This window comes from Poecile atricapillus, chromosome 1 (assembly GCF_030490865.1).
Source record: "Poecile atricapillus isolate bPoeAtr1 chromosome 1, bPoeAtr1.hap1, whole genome shotgun sequence".
NCBI classification, from domain to species: Eukaryota; Metazoa; Chordata; class Aves; order Passeriformes; family Paridae; genus Poecile; species Poecile atricapillus.
In genome coordinates, this window is record NC_081249.1 from 49,157,802 (window position 1) to 49,174,905 (window position 17,104).

Below are 17,104 nucleotides of genomic sequence, written 5' to 3' on the forward strand. Positions count from 1 at the left end.
AGAAATTCTGCAGGATTTCTTACAGGAGTAATTAATTACAGCAATTAGATTGAGTCCTTCTAGCTGAAATAACTTGTGGAGGACTTCATTTGATTTTGCTTGAAAACTCCAGTTGCCTTGGTAACTGTTGACTTGCCTTGTCAGTGTTCTGATTTTTTTTTTTCCTCCAGGTAACATCATTACTGAGACGTGTTTTGCCAGAGGTAACCCCCAGTCGCCTGGCAAGTATTATAGGGGTGAAGTCTCTTCCACCAGCAGATATAAGTGACATAATCCACTCAACAGAAAAAGGAGATTGGAACAAACTAGGTATCTTGGACATGTTTTTGGGATGCATTGCCAAAGCTCTCACTGTACAGCTAAAAGCCAAAGGAACTACTATCACAGGGACAGCTGGCACTACTGCAGGCAAAGGAGTTACTACAGTCACACTTCCAATGATCTTCAATTCCAGGTTTGTTTAAAAATGTGTAACTACAACCTACTGTATGCTGAGTGTGTACACTAATTGTGCTGGATTTTGACAAATACTAATTATTTGAGTTTATTTAATCTCTTACATTTATCCTTTGCAGCTATATTCGGCGAGGTGAAAGCCATTGGTGGATGAAGGGGTCAACACCTACACAGATTTCAGAGATCATCATTAAACTCATTAAAGACATGGCAGCAGTGAGTTTCTATCCTTTAAATGTGGATGATATTAAAATATTTCTGATAATGAAAAGTACATTTTTTATTATTTTTGTTACAGTTAGTATCAGATTGAGCTATTAAATGTGAATTGGTCTCAAGTAAAAAACTCTACAGTTTTCTGTACAGTCTAGAGTTAAGAGCAGTAGCAACTGAGTTCTGATTCTGCTAAACAGAAATCCAGTTTTGAAATAAGCTTTTTAATAAGCTGCTTATACTAGAGATTTAAGAGGTAAACAATAATTGTGGGTCATTTTCTAATATTATTACATTTAAAGTTTAATTTTTAAATCTTGAGCACTCAGAACTTCAATTGAAAAGTAAAACTTACCTGTGAAGTAAAATAATAGAATTGTTTTCATGTAATTGTATGTAGACTTACTGTATGGATGTTCTGGTTGAAATTGACTTCTTTCAGTCACTGAAATCTGCACTTACAGTTACTTACTTTATTTATCTGGGCTTAGATTTTCCATAGTTCTGCATCAGACAATTTTTTTGTCAGAAAAATTGATGAAAAGTGTATCAGCTATTTCTCAGAAATAATACTGGCAAAAGAAAAAAAGGTTTTGTGTATGTTTTTGGGAAAGGAATTTAGTTTGGACATTGTTTTTGTTTTCCTTAATTCTGCACCTGTTCCAGTGAGATGTTGTAAATGACCCAGGTTTTTCCCTGTGAATACCCTTTGAAAGGTTTCTCAGTATCATCAGGATAGGAGTCCTATTTTCTAACCCATTCACTGTGCTTAGATTAAGGAGGTTCCTTCTCAAAGCTGCTGAAGCTGGATGGGAGTTCTCTGCAATTGCTACTGTTGATTCTGACTACAAGATTTTAGAATCTCACAATTGATAAGAGTTACAATTAAAGTCTGTCTAGGTTGGAAAAGTTTTTTTTTAAGGCTTTCTAGAGCTGGTAACTCCAGCAGCAGGGTGGAATCAACTTAACTATCCTTTTCATAAGTGTTACAAATGTGATTCCTTTCACATAACACTTTCACCATTTGCAATGTGTAGGTACCTGGATCTGAGTTAGTCACTATAGCTATCTTTTTAGAGTCCAGTGAATCTCAATTACGTGTCACCTTCAACATGAAGTGTAGAACTTTAGAGTTGACCTTAAGAGTTGAAGGATGCAGCAGCCTCTGAATCAGAAACTTGAGGGTATGAGTCAGTGCCATAAGCTCAGAATGCTAGAGATTGGAAAATATGCTGTGGTTCTGATGTTTGCTGTGTACTCCTCTTTATTTCTTTCTAATACAGAAACTGTGGAGTCTATTCAGGATGCTGAGCTAGGCACATGAAGCTAATTTTTCTAGGAACCCACTGTGATCTGTGTGCTGGTCACAGTCACCTGTGCTTCAGCTCTTCATCTTTCTTTCTACAGAGGGGGTGGGGGACATTTCAGGAAAAGGACTTTCCATTCTTCAAATCATGCAACCTCTACCTAGTCCTATTCCAGTAGTTGCTCTGAGACAACCTCAATAAGTCACCTCAGTATTTGAGGACTAATTTTAGCCAGATCTGTCTGATTTGAAAATCAAGGCCAGGTTGGATGGGACTTTGAGGAACTTGGTCTTAGTGGAAGTTGTCCCTACCCATGGCAAGGGTGTTGGAACTAAATGATCTTGAAGATCTCTTCCAACAAAACAATTCTGTGAAAATGTTGTAGTCCGCAACCTCAGGATCATGTCCAGCAAAGCAGCAGGATTCTGGGGACCAGCATGAAACACCAACGAGACGGGCTCCTGGTTCGTGAAACCATTTATTCAGCATGGGAACAAACTCAGATCCAGAACAAAGAGCCCGAGCAGAGGCACAGCAGGGGTTTTTGAGGGACAGAACCGAGGGTTTCCACCTTTGAGGGTGGAGTTCAGGTCAGGAACCACTAGAAACACAACAAGGGAGAAACCCCCAGGGACTCAAACCCAATCAGAACTCCTGGGCCACCCTTCACAAGGGGTTTGGGGTGGGACAACTTCATCCAGGGCTCACATGCCCATCCCCCAATACAGGAGGTCAAAATTCACACACATGGCTTACAGCCATGCCTCTCCTTTAACAAAACTTATCTGAAACTAACTCTTTGCCTCCCAGAGGCACCTCACAACATGAAAACACCTAATTTATCAAAGTCATCCCTGATTTCCTCTTTTTCTGTTATAACTTGAGATACAAACCTAATGTTTTATAGCAGTTCTAATTGCAGTTTTAGTTGCTCTTAATATTAATAAAAGCTGTAATAAATTGAGTTTCCTCTTTAATAGGGTCATCTGTCAGAAGCTTGGTCACGTGTGACAAAGAATGCTATTGCTGAAACCATCATAGCTCTGACCAAAATGGAAGAAGAGTACAGATCACCTGTGAGGTGCATTGCAACAACCAGAGTAAGAACTTCACCAAATTTAACATTAGTTCATTGTAAATGTGCAGTAGGAGCCCATTCAAAAACCTTCTTACATGTCAGAAACACACAAGTCAAAACTGAATTTGAATTAAATGTGTATCTTGGGAACCTCAGAAACAATGAAGAATAAGTGTGATGTCATATACATTTGGGGGTTAATTTTTTAAATAATTCTGCTTGAAGTTTGTCACACTTGCCTTTACACCAAATCTGAGATCGTGTGTGTGGAAAATTGCACAGTATGTATCAGCTGTCTTCTTTCAGCTCTCCAAGCAATTATTATAAGTGGTTTGACTTCTAGGTAATCAGCTGGCACATCTCAAGGCTATAATGAAAACACACTAACAGATGTTCTCTAGGACAATTAAACTAAGCTCCACTTGCGTTTGTCTCAAAAAATATTTGCTGAGCCCTATATTACTCACATGGTGTAACCTGGTGGTTTTCTTTTATTGGTCTTTACTTTGTCCATGAACCTTTTATAGAAACTAAGGACTACTTTAACCTTAACAGATTTCTTGAAATACCATGAAAAACATATTTGTAAATTATGACATTCCTGCAGTCATAGGGAGTACAGATTTTTGCTTCTCAAGCTTAATAATCACATGTAAAAGTAAAAAAAGCTTGTAGTGGTTTCAAGCGTTTGACAGTCCCTTTGTTTTCCATCTTAAAAGGCTGTACCAGTTGTTCTTTTCATTGTTTTTGTCAATCATATAGTCTCTGCTTTCTGGAAGTCACTGTCTCAGACTATCACTGGCTTCTGCTGTCATCGTGTTAGTTTAATCAGGTCTTGGAGGAGCCCTGAATGTCAGCCCAGCTGCTCCTGTGACTGAATGTAGTTCTGTCATGGAGATGGGGGTTTTTGGGATAGAGTCCAGTAAAGTTTCTTAACAAAAACCAATTTTATTCAAATCAAATGTTTGATTAAAGATTGTTCCAAGAGGCAGCTATCAAGTGCCTTTCAGTTTTGTTTGTACTGGCAGATTATCCTTGTGTAGCTCATCTGTTCAGGATTTCACTTGTAGTCAGTGAAGAAGCAAGATAAGCTTCCTTTGACTAGTTAGCTCAGCAGTCTTTTCTAGGTAATGCCAATTGCCCTTTGCTGTGAGGAGGGAACAGGGAAACCAGTCTCACTGAGCCGAAGTTTTTGGGTGGTTGTATCTGGGGTTGATTTTATTTTTATTAGTCTGTGTCCTTGAATTTCTTCTTCCCCAAAGCCTGCAATGTTTGGGAGCAATGTGCAAGTCTGTAATTGTCATATTTCTTCATAATGTGCTTTGGTTGATCTTTCTCCACTTCTTTCTTGTGTGCTGACTACTGTATTTGTAAGTGTCATACCTGAAAGAATCAAGGTAGTTCCCAAAACTTAAATAAGTTTTATTGTGTTCCTGACTTCTTGTGGAAAATAAACTTGCGTTGTATGAGCAGGCTTCAGCTAACAATAAGTGTGTACGTAATGGTGACATCTGAGAAAGTTTATCTCTTCGGTATTTGGTTTGATTTTAATTTGATTTTAATATGTCTAAGACATTTATTTTACCTTGCCTTTCAATAGCTGTGGCTGGCCTTAGCATCCCTCTGTGTACTTGATCAGGATCACGTTGATAGACTATCCTCAGGAAGATGGATGGGAAAGGACGGGCAACAGAAACAGATGGTGAGACTGAAAATCATATGGTTTTGTTTATTTTGAGTTATTCACTCATCAAAGAATTTAGAATAATGATAGAGAAGGGTAAACTTGGCCATTCTCCCTTTTCTTCCAAACCAGTGGGGATTGTATATACATGCTTGAAGTATTTGTGTTCTAGATAAGCACTGCTCAGAAAACAGAAATTCCAGTTTGAAGCAGTAATGTTGCAATTCTACCATTATTCAGGATGAAACAAGGCCTTCCTAACACCTGTGAGATGAGTTTTTAAGTAGATTGACTCAGTTTGTACAGCACCCTCTGTTAGAGCTTTTTCTTTGTCTTAATCCCTGTCATGACATAAAATCAATTATTTCGTGTTGCTCAATAACTGCTTCTCTGTAATTTAGTTTCCTTTTCCGCATCTCGATAGAGAATTACTACCCCAGGGAGAAACTCCTTCTAACTGAATTTAGTAAAACTACCATTGACTCAGAGCATTTATAAATTTGATACAGAATACGATTCTGTCCTTACTTTTCAGTTGACAAAATGCCTGTAGTTTTCATATGACAAAAAGGCTTGTGATTTTTTAATACCATTTTAGAAAGAGCACAGTAATGAAGCTGTTCTCTTGTATATCTTGGTTAGATGTATCCCTGTGGGAAGCAAGGGAAGAGTGTGCAATAACAGCCAAGCATAGTTAGAGCAAAGAAGCATCCAAAGCAGTTTAGTGTAGGTAGAAACAGAAGGCATATACATATGCATATACATATACAGGAGGCATAGAGCTGCAGCTGCAAGGAATAAAACTCTGCTAAGAAGGAAGCAAACACAGAGGTTTCTGAGGTGATTCAGAAAGTCAAGGGTCTTGGAGATGTCAGAGGAGCAGCCAAGACATTGTCAAGCAGGTATTCAAGCTGCTGAATCCAGCCTGAAATTCCCCAATACTGTTTCAAATCAGGATATTCAAATGTTGAGGTGAGCTGTATGTCTCCCTACCAGCATTGCTTTGAAAGAATCTAAGTTGCATTAGAGTATCATGGAAACCATGTGTTCTGGTGTTACAATGAAACTTGTTCTCAGACAAGTGCATAGTCAAAATCAGTTATTGAAGTCTATTTGTGGGTAATGTGGATATTTTGAATTATAAAACAGAACACTGCGGAATTTAAAAAAAAAAAATTATCAGTAGAGCAACTTAATTTTATGATGGATTTTGAAATTTGTTACTTCAACCATACTGTCTCTGAGGTATGGATGACCTACAGCTTTGTTTAGATGTTTGAAAAGAGTAAACATACCATATCAAAGTAATGAAGGGTAAATATCATGCCTGTTGACTGACCTGAGTACTCATATCTCTGAACTTTCCTGTTAACATGCCCGTAACCCGTTGTTACCACATAAACCTCTTCTCAGATTAGCTGAAAGCGATGTCTCAGCTGTATTGTTGAAAAACACATTTTTGCTGCATCACACAAAATATGAGATGAAGACTATCAGAAAAACTGATGTCATAAATTGAGGGGGTTTGTGTCAAGGAATAATTGTGGAAATTGTTGATTATTTTAAAGATAGCATTAATAGTCCAAACAAGCTCTTTATCCACCATTATAAACTGGAGGGGAAGTGTGGTTTGTGTGACTGAGGGGAGAATAAAAACAGATGCTGAAAGGAAGTGAAGGACTTAACAGAGGAAGTTGTTTTTTTTTTTTCTCTCAGCCAATGTGTGACAACCATGATGATGGTGAAACTGCTGCAATCATTTTATGTAATGTCTGTGGGAATTTATGCACAGACTGTGACCGATTCCTTCATCTCCATCGGCGAACAAAAACTCACCAAAGACAGGTAGAGTATACATGGCCCCGTGCTGTGTGCACTGCATCATTGTGTGCATCTCCCCAAATAAAATACAACCTAAAGGTAGTAGCAAATACTGAATCTGAAAAGGGGGTTTTATTTTATTATGGAGATGGGATAGATGTGTTTCCAGTTAATTCTCTTTAGTTGTTTTTGATTACCTTCTCATATCCTGTATCTTTTACAAAGATTAGAAATTCTTGCAGCAGTTCCTAATTCTAGTTCTTAGGCTACATCAACTTCTCATTTAACATTGATTAGGAATGCTTTTTCAGGAGAATTTAGAAGCTGCATAGAGTTTCTTAAGTATATGTTGGTTCTTTATTTCTGTTAAATTGTATCTCTTCTACTACTTCTGTCCTATGAGTCAGTGCTTGTCAATCTCTTCATTTCTGATGTATGTGTATTGCTTTTTAATACCCAGGAAGATGATTTGACAGCAAATATTCCTACTGGTTCCCCTATGAGTCTTCTCTTATTTTTCATTATTCCTCTAGCTTTCACTGTGTTTTCACAGATAAATATGTTGCCCTATCCAAAAGCTTGAAAATTTCCTGACTTCTTTTGGGTTTGTTTTTAGGATTGAAACTTTGACTAGATATGAGTTTTCGTAACTTGCTGAGTACTCTGCTAATTAGTATTCTTCTGTGGTATTCTTTTATCCTTTTCATCTCTAAATTTGAAACTACCTTTCCTTTGGATATTTTCCTTTTTGTTATTGAAATTAAAGTTGAAGATGCCTTTACTTCTGGAATAATTAAACATTTCCTTCTTCCTGCCACTATTTCTCATTCATGTTTTTTGTGCTCCTTTATTTTCCCCTTTCTCTCTGACTACTTATATTTGTACAAAGATTAAAATAATAGGTATCATTAAGAAAGTTACTTCAATGGAACTCAGTCCTCTTCTCCCTCTCCTACAATGCATCCATATTAACTTTTTAGTTATGTTCAGAAATGGGCTTTTAAAGGAGATGATCAGATCTCCTTAAAGTACAACGTTTTCTGCTATTTAGCAGCCTTGGAGTGCATGAAGTGGATTGTTTTCAGGTGAAACTAAAAGGAAATCAAAAGATACAGAGACACACTGCTAATGGTCGTTCAGTGCAAGGGATCAGCTGATCTAGAGCACATGTGATGTAAACATCAGACCTTTGGTATTGAGTTCCACTCTCCAGTGAAATACTCATCTCTAGTGCCACAGCATTTGCAATGTAGTCTCAGCCTGGCACTTCCACGTCTGTCTGTTATCTTCTATTCCTTAACCAGAGTCTTTGCAATCCCCTTTGATATTTTCCTGGTTCATCATCCTAAGATCATTTTATGTCTACTCTTCTTTCATGGCATAGCACAGTCTAGTCTCATTCATTTTTCTGATTTCTCCTATATAGCCTGTTCAGATTACAGTTGATAAAAAGTAAGTTCTTATCTCACAGAAAACCTCACATTTTTCCTTTTATCTGTCCAAAATAGCTACTTACCAGATTTTCCTATTTACTTCTAAAAGCATGTTTAAACTTCTGCTCTTTATTCACCACTTTTACCTTTGCATCTCACGTGTTAAGCCTCTCAAAATTCAATTTTAGTTCTGTCATGTTCCTGCTGTCCTGTTTTCTGTTTGCTTCCTGTTCTTTGTCCGACTTCAGTCATACATACCTCTGTAATGTATTTTCTATCCGCTCCTGAAAGGACAACCTGTAAGTTACTCAGATGTGCTTATGTGAATACTTTGTGAAGCAGCTAGGGGTTTTCTTTCTGATTCTAATAAGAATTAAAGTGAGTTGTATGCATCCATACCTGGGAAAATTCTAACTTTTATTGCATTGCAGGTGAAACAAATGCAAACAGAACTGCCTTCAAGGCTTAGGAAAGGTGCAAAAGAAAAGACTGCATGAAATTCCCTAAGGGTGTCGTGCAGTTTTTTTTTTATTTTGCAAAAACTTTATTTTTTCCTCATTTTAGCCAAAAGTCACTGTGTATTTATATGAAAGTAAAAAAATACTAATATTACACACTTCTGTAATGATTATTCTATAGTACATATTACTAAGACCATAATTCTGAATGTTGCATTGATAAACTACTAGCTACATTTGATAAACTACTAGTTATGTGAAGATATTTCTGATGATTCTGCTTTTAATACTCTATGGCCTATTGGATGTGTTGGGTAGGAATTATGAAGTCCAAGCTCTGTATTTATTAAATCAGAAGAAAATGTGCAGCTCAATTCTTAGCATTGCTGCACTGTTTCTCCACCGTGTTAGATCACCAATCAATTTTATTCATTTTTACTTCTAAAATCATGAAACCTCTATCCTGCATATCTGCGATATGTGCAAGTTATGGAATGTATAAAAGAAAAACAGCTTTGCAGTCTCCACAGAATCTATAAAATGCCTGGTGTAAATCCAAAGAGAGAACAACAAAAATAACAGAGACATATCCATGCTCTTACTAAACATGCTATTTAGGATCTGTTTGGCTAACTTGACAGGTGTTCAAAGAAGAAGAAGAAGCTATCAAAGTTGATCTCCACGAAGGTTGTGGTAGGACCAAACTTTTCTGGCTGATGGCACTAGCAGATTCTAAAACTATGAAGGCTATGGTGGAGTTCAGAGAACAGACAGGTAAAAAACACAGCTCTTGCTTACTTGCTCTTTATCTTGGTTTTTGTGATTTTCACCTGCTTAAGGGCAATGCTTTTAAATGTTTGTTAATAAAAGTAGAATAGTTTAGCTGCATAAGAATTGTTGGATTTCTGGTTGTCTGTGACTGCTGCTTTGATGTCTGATACAGTATCAGTCCCTTGTGTTTCATTAGAACGTTTTTGGCCTTGTTCTCTTTTGCGGCCATAGGCAAACCAACCACCAGCAGTTCCGAAGCATGTCGGTTCTGTGGATGTAGGAGTGGAACAGAATTATCAGCAGTGGGAAGTGTTTGTTCTGATACAGATTGCCAGGTGTGTATTCACAAGTGTCAATCATCATTAATTACTTAAATGGAAGAGATCATAGGATGAAATGGCTTCTTACTTTGAATAAACTTTGTTTATCCCTGTGGTCCAGGGATTAAAATCAGATCTCTCATACAAAAAGGTTCTAATATTGAATATTGCCATTCAAATACTTCTGAGTTTGTAAATGTTTATTTTAATTACAGACTACAAACACTAATAGTCAGCTAACACACTGGGTTGTTTCATTATTATCTTCAAAAGTATCTCAAGTTTTCACCACAGCCTCGCAATTATAAAGTAAAATACACACTGTCAGGGTGAAGTCAAATGTACCGGAAAGCTCGATAAAAAGAGTTTGCCCAGCAGTCTGGGCTTTATGTGAGTGTAGAACATTTAAGACTTGGCCAGGTTTGTCATCCGTATCCACGTATCCTGAATGTTTTCTGTGACCTACAGTGGGTGCAATTGGCAGAGGGCCAAATCATAACCCATTTCTTCCCTCACCTTACTTAATTCTAAGTGAAGCAAATTGGTCATCTTTTATCTCTCTCAGCCTCTAACATAGTGTTACATAAATTCAGTTCAGTTTGTTGTTAGCTTCTGGGTAACTTTTATAAGTTTTCTATTTATTAGGGTTGGGAATTAGAGGTGTTTAAAAATCCATTTCCATGTAAAATAGCTTTATGCTGATTAATGATTAGTGTATAATGTATTCTTAAGAGTAGGTTACTTGAAACTTCTCCAAAATCTGCAGATATCTTAAAGGCTGTTAATAAAGGGTCAGCAGGAAGCACTCAATGTATAAAAAGCACACAGAGGATCAAACAGTTCTCTTTCTATTGAAAGTTTTAAATTATGGTTTCATTAAGCCATTTGCATTCAGGAGCAATGCAGGTAAACAAAGAAAACATTATTATTTCAAGTACACACAGTTCAGCTTTTCCCAAGTTCCTGAGGCAGCAGCAGACGATATAAATCATGATTCTTCCATCTCAGTTTATTGCACCAGCAGTCTTTCAAAAAGCGACACTGACAGAACGCTCAGTGAAGGGGAAAAGGTGATTAACTCTACTTTAAATTTGTTTAGGAGTATGCTAAGATTGCCTGCAGCAAGACACACCCCTGTGGTCACCCCTGTGGAGGTGTGAAGAATGAAGAGCACTGCTTGCCCTGCCTGCATGGCTGTGATAAAAATGCTTCAACTCTTAAACAAGATGCTGATGACATGTGCATGATTTGCTTTACTGAAGCACTTTCAGCAGCACCAGCTATCCAGGTTGGTTGGTTGGTTGGTTGGTTGTTTCCCCTTTTAAGAGATTACTATTATGACTGTAATGTGTAGTATGAAAGAAGTGAAAATATAGTCTTTCAAATTATGCTCTTCAAAATTTGCAAACAGACATCATAACAATAATTAAGCTACTTAAAAACTTTCTTTTTATTTGGTATTCTATTTCAAAAAAGCAGATTGGATAAATTTCGTTTGCTCTGTCTACCTTATTAAAATACATGATATTTTATAAAGGAGAAAAACAGCTGAGGTAATTAGTGGATATAATTCATGTGTATTTCATGTATCTGTAGATGATTTTGGAGTGGTTATGATTTTAATGCCCATTCTGTGTTCTTTCTCATTGTTAAGAAGAAAATAGGGGGTCTTCTAGGATTTTAATTAGTTTATATTTATTTAGTTTAATTTATATAGTTTCCACTTAAAAGCAAGTAACTACTTTCTACTTTAGTGGTTAATGTAACTTCAATATTCACTTACTCTTTTCTAAAGCTGGACTGCAGCCATGTTTTCCATTTGCAATGCTGTCAACGAGTACTAGAAAACAGATGGCTTGGGCCAAGGATAACTTTCGGGTTTATGTCCTGCCCAATTTGCAAGGTAAATTAGCTTTGTGCCTGCCAGAGTCAAGCAACTTACCTGAGACTTGGCTTTTCCTTTTTTTTTTTTTTAATACTATATTTCTTGTTACACTATAAATGAGTTATACATTGTTTTCTTAATTCCACGTGTTGCTATAGAAAGCATTGATGCATCTTTTTACTTTCTCCTACTGTCCCTTGAGGTGTCCTCTTAAAAAGAAAGTATAGTCCAGACATTGTCTTAATATTTTATTCTTATTTTATTCTTAGTTTTATTCTTACCACTATCAGCTTGCAAACAGCCAGTACTTGGTGATGGTGGGGAGGGGAATAAGTCATCTTAAAGCACACTATCTTGAAGCAGGCATTTTACTAAGCACTTTTAAAGCTGCTTTGCTTTTCAGTGTGAGGGCAGAGCCAAAGAATACATGTACTTAGTTCAGCTAAGTTATTAACAATTCCTCTTGTACTCTGTAAAATTTAAATTGATGTAAGCAAAAACATATGATAGCTGCTGGAAAGAAGACCACTTTACCCCACCCTAGGAATTTGACAATTGGGAATGGTCAGCCATTCTGCATGCTGTGGTTCTTCTGTCATGTTGTGCTAATTTATGGCAGTAGCTCATGGTCACTAATTGATAAAGAGCTGCCATAGAGCAATAGTGACTGTCAGTCACTATACTGAACTGCTGAGTAGTAAATCAAAAAGGACCAAAACTGATATATACAGAATATACACAATCAGAATATTCTTGTGCTGTGGTGAATATTTCATATGCTCTTCACCACCTCCCTGGCTGTTAGTCTTTTGGAAGGGTTGATGTTCCCATACCACAATAGGCCATAGAAAAAGCATTCAGAGGTACTATTTTTGCAGCAAATAGCATGCATCCTGTATCAGCCATTTTCTTAAATGTCCATTGCCCAGGCCCATATGTTTTTATGACATCTATCATGCTATTTGTGCCTGACCATAACAAAATTATCATAGCTGTGGGATAAAGATGCAAGATACTTTAATTAGGGTTTTTTTTAATTTCAGAACAAAATCAATCACACAGTATTAAAGGATTTGCTTGATCCAATCAAAGAACTCTATGAAGATGTAAGGAGAAAAGCGCTAATGAGATTGGAGTATGAAGGCTTGCACAAGAGTGAGGCCATCACAACACCGGGTGTTAGATTTTATAATGACCCAGCAGGCTATGCTATGAACAGATATGCTTATTATGTTTGCTACAAGTGCAAAAAGGTATGGTGTTTCTTATTAAATGTATGTTACCGTTTCAAAAGTAATTTCTTAGAACATACGTTTAATATTTTGTGTATGGAGTAGAAAAGCAGGAAAAGATGTTGTTTATAGAATCATAATTTAAAATAATTGAGTGTTGGGCTAATGAGATGTACATAGTATCTTAGCTAGTAAAGTTCAAGTGTGTATACAGAGCAGCTCAGAAACCAAAAGCACCTTGGGACAATGGCCACTTACAAAAAGGTGCAGTACCTATTTCCTCCTATTCAGCTCAAGCTGCTACTTAATTCTGAGAGAGCATCCAAATGCTGTTCCAAGAGCCTTGCAGTCACTTACATAGAGCAGGGTATGTTGCAGTTTTGGGCTTGTCCATCCTGAGACTGAAGGACATTGAGTGCCTTAGAACCGCATACCTACAGACAGAGTCAAGAGAGATCAGAATAGTGGAGGTCACTGAAATGGCAGTCATTCATCATATTCCCCTTACAAATTGGTTAAACTGAAAAGAATAGTTAAAAGAATAATTGCCTCTGGTTTAACATCTAGTCATTTCTATATGCAATTAAGGCATATTTTGGTGGTGAAGCTCGTTGTGATGCGGAGGCTGGACAAGGAGATGATTATGATCCAAGAGAGCTTATTTGTGGTGCATGCTCTGATGTTTCAAGGGCTCAGGTGAGTAAATAATTTCTGTTAATGTTTTTATTTCATTCTAAAGCTCCTGAGAATCTGAGCTGTAATTCAGTCATTTGTAATTATTTTATTGTACAATATTTGTATACTGTTAATGTATTCTACAGAGTGTAGAAGTGAGTGATTTGGATTGTTACTGGCGACTTCATTGACCAGTGTTTTCTTTCCTTTGTTCAGATGTGTCCCAAACACGGTACAGATTTCTTAGAATACAAATGCCGCTACTGCTGTTCAGTTGCTGTTTTTTTCTGTTTTGGGACAACGCATTTTTGCAATGCTTGCCATGATGATTTCCAAAGAATGACAAGCATACCTAAAGAAGAGCTCCCACACTGTCCTGCAGGTAGGACTTTGACAAAGCAAATTTACCACACTGAATTCTGAAATAAGTGACAAGTTCTAATTAATATTAGCTTTTCTTGGTGATTTTTTTGTTTTGTTTTCTGGCAACGTCATTGCACAGATCATTTAAACATTAGCAACTTTTACACATTTTTAAGTGATGTATCTGTACTTAGGTAGCCATTACCTGCAAACTGTTACCCCAATGCCTTAGTTGCTAAGTTCATGTGCTGTATAATGATTTGATATTGGGAAATGATTGGTGATCTTTTTGTTAAGATATTTACATAAAATAAGTAAAAAAATTACAATTCCTGCTATAACCTTAGAATTATTGTTTACTGCAGAATGTAACCCTTGTTCATCATTACCAATTTTTCTCTTAGTTTGTGCGAATTTCTCCCACCGTGTTAATGAGATAAAACTTCCTTAAGTGGCTATCTATGAGCTTCTTGCCTTTTTTAATTTGAATTTGATTGGTTTCAATTACATGGCAGTTTGATCTTTTTTTTTTTCCTCTTCAAATACCAATTCAACATTCAACCAAGATGCATTACTTCTACTTAGTTTGGTTTTATTTTTTGAGGAAATGTGATATATGTTTGTTTACATTGTCTGCAAGTATTAATCTATTATTTCCTTTTTTCCCCTCATCCTTAAATTCACTGTAGGTCCCAAAGGTAAACAACTTGAAGGAACAGAATGTCCACTTCATGTTGTCCATCCACCCACTGGTGAAGAATTTGCTCTGGGTTGTGGGGTTTGCAGAAATGCTCACACTTTTTAGACTAGCATTTTCTTTTTTAACCAGAGCAAAACAGGTGCCCTCATCCCTCAAGTGTCCTGAAAACAAAGCCCAGCTGGGATGAGGATGGGACCATTCTATAACCCAGGTAAAAGGAACAAATTACAGTGCAAGAAGGATGCCAAATACCATGTACATAATTCTTGCTGTGAGATATTGACATTTTTTGAACCGAGACATCAAAATTTGTGAGGTGTTTGCATGTGGCCATTACAGTCATCGGCTAGGAAACATTGGACATTTACAAATAAACAATTGTTATTAAAGGATCTGTGTGTCTGTGGACTATGAATGATGCTGGCTTTCAGGAGACAGAAAAAAATATTGATTATTGTATACTGACTTTTTGTAATCTTGTACAATTGTAACGCATCACAAGTGGGGATGGGAAAGAGGAATATTCTGGTTTATTTCCTAGACTGTTATAAAAAAATGTGTTAGGAAGGCATAAATGTAACAAGTATCACACTGTATATAAAGGTATCAATGTTTGTCCTGTATAAGAAATATTAAATTACAACAGCAGTTTCATTTAAACTTCTGGGTTATGTTTGAGCCTGAAATTTTAATGAAGTGCAATACTGAGTGTGCCTCATATCTTGCAGCTGTAAACATAATGGAATGTACATGTCAATAAAGCCACTGTACATTTTTATACAGTGAAAGTCTAACAAATGTGTAAGTCTCCATTTTCAGAAACACTTTTAAAACAGAGTCAAGGGGAGGGAAGGGGGAGAAGTGCCCTTTAATTATTTAAGCAGACTCTTGAAAAGTAGGAAAGTTTTTTGGGTACACTGGTTATGGAAGTACTGAAATGAAAATCACTCCTCCATTTCTCAACAGAAAAGTTGGATAAGTGTGTTAGCATTCATATGAAGAATTATTGTATTTACATTTCAATTACAAAGAATGTTTTAAAACAAAAAGAAGACTGCATTTTTAATTATTTTTGCTCAGTGTTATTTTACCAAAGACTCCTAATCACTCCCATTTTTTAGGACAAAAAGCTTTTTGAATTTCAAAATGTTCATAAGAATCCTAAGTCAGCTGCATAAAGAATGCAAAATATAACTTCAAGTAAAAACAACTTTCTGTAAGATTTTCTCTTCAGTTTTTTTTTTTTTTCTTAGATGTATTCAACTCCCTTTCTAGCATTTCTGTCTTGAAGCTGATGAAAAGTGTTACTGCCTTTTAAATTTAAGATATTGGTAGATGGCTTCCACACCAGACAATCTTGATGAAACTAGACCCATGAGATCCATCTTGCCTAACTTCTGATGTTTGTAATCACAGAATCACAGAAAAGTTGGTATTGGAAGAGACTTCTGGAGATCATCTTGTCCAACGCCCCTGCCAAAACAGGCTCACCTAGAGCAGCATGTGTATCTGCACTTTGAAGTAGTTCTGAATAGTTCTCACACTTGTGAAGTACAATTAAACTTCCTGCAACTCTGCCAAGGGATCAAGCCAAGCTGGATCAGTGGGCTGGGGCCAGTTGTGTGAGGTTCCACCAGGCCAAGTGCTGGATCCTGCACTTGGGTCACAACAACCCCAGGCAGTGCCACAGGCTGGGGGAAGGGCTGGAAAGTGGCCCAGCAGCAAAGGACCTGAGGGTGCTTTGAACCAACTGAACAGGAACCAGCAGAGTGCCCAGGTGGCCAAGAAAGCAAATGGCCTCTGGCCTGTGTCAAAAATAGTGTGGCCAGCAGAACAGGGAAGTGATTGTCCTTGTGTTGGGTGTCTGACCCATTGTCATTTTTAGAAAATTGTAATGTAGCACCATCCTTACAAACTAATTCTATTTTTTAATTTTTCAGCCTTCTCTTTAGATTAATATGAGTATTAATTTAGACAATTGAGATTGTGGTGTGGAAAGGACAGGCCACTGTTCATGTTTAATTAAAATTGACAGGGTGAGGGATAGGCAGTACTGCAGAAATGTTTCTCTCACACACAACTGAGCATCCCCTCCCCTCTTACCGCTCCAGGGAGGCATCACAGCCACGTGTGAGCATCAGGCTCCTGCACAGAGCTCAGCTCCTCACGTAATGGTTGAACCTTGGACATGCCGCTCCCACACTGTCTCAGACATTCACGTCACCACATCTCCCCCGTGCCGATCTCTGCTGGTGATTATAGCAGATGCCAGCACAGGCCACTAATCAGATCAGTCCACAATAAGATTGCTGTATGCCTTTCCAGCAGTCTCACGTTTTTCTGTCAGCTGTTGATCCACATTCCACGCAATGGAAATAGTTCTTGTTTGTACCACCCTTTTTGCCACAGCCCACCACACTCAGCTAATTTATACCAAACTCAGCTCCTGGCCAAGGCGAGGCCTCAGTACTTGCACTTGGATCATTAGTTTAAAAGTAGCTTAAACTTTTATGGGTGTATCCGCCCATTGAACACAATGTGAACAGTAAAAGTTAATAAGATACAGCTAATTAACACGTCACCATCAGGGCCAAATAAACTTGGTCCTTACAAAACAGGTTTTGACAATTCCATCATAATAGGCTCGTGTTTCAGCTAGACACAGGCTTAGCTAGGGAGCTTTAGGCCCACCCAATCATTGCAAGGCT

The 17,104-nt window shown here is 37.3% G+C and overlaps 1 protein-coding gene across 16 annotated transcripts in view; it reads left to right on the forward strand.

The window, feature by feature from the left end:
• MYCBP2 (MYC binding protein 2) overlaps positions 1–15,507 on the forward strand; it is a 172,317-nt gene extending 156,810 nt beyond the window's left edge. For 6 of the 16 annotated variants that reach the window (XM_058829727.1, XM_058829743.1, XM_058829768.1 and 3 more), the window contains 13 exons: positions 171–454; positions 576–672; positions 2,957–3,076; positions 4,655–4,756; positions 6,455–6,583; positions 9,092–9,224; positions 9,453–9,556; positions 10,641–10,829; positions 11,337–11,444; positions 12,470–12,679; positions 13,247–13,354; positions 13,550–13,715; positions 14,386–15,507. In XM_058829727.1, coding sequence (XP_058685710.1) covers positions 171–454; positions 576–672; positions 2,957–3,076; positions 4,655–4,756; positions 6,455–6,583; positions 9,092–9,224; positions 9,453–9,556; positions 10,641–10,829; positions 11,337–11,444; positions 12,470–12,679; positions 13,247–13,354; positions 13,550–13,715; positions 14,386–14,501 — 1,866 coding nt within the window. In that variant the 3' untranslated portion in view covers positions 14,502–15,507. The remainder of the gene's footprint in view (positions 1–170; positions 455–575; positions 673–2,956; positions 3,077–4,654; positions 4,757–6,454; positions 6,584–9,091; positions 9,225–9,452; positions 9,557–10,640; positions 10,830–11,336; positions 11,445–12,469; positions 12,680–13,246; positions 13,355–13,549; positions 13,716–14,385) is intronic. The other 10 variants (XM_058829777.1, XM_058829753.1, XM_058829793.1 and 7 more) reach the window with 4 other exon arrangements.
• The last annotated feature ends 1,597 nt before the right edge of the window (positions 15,508–17,104 follow it).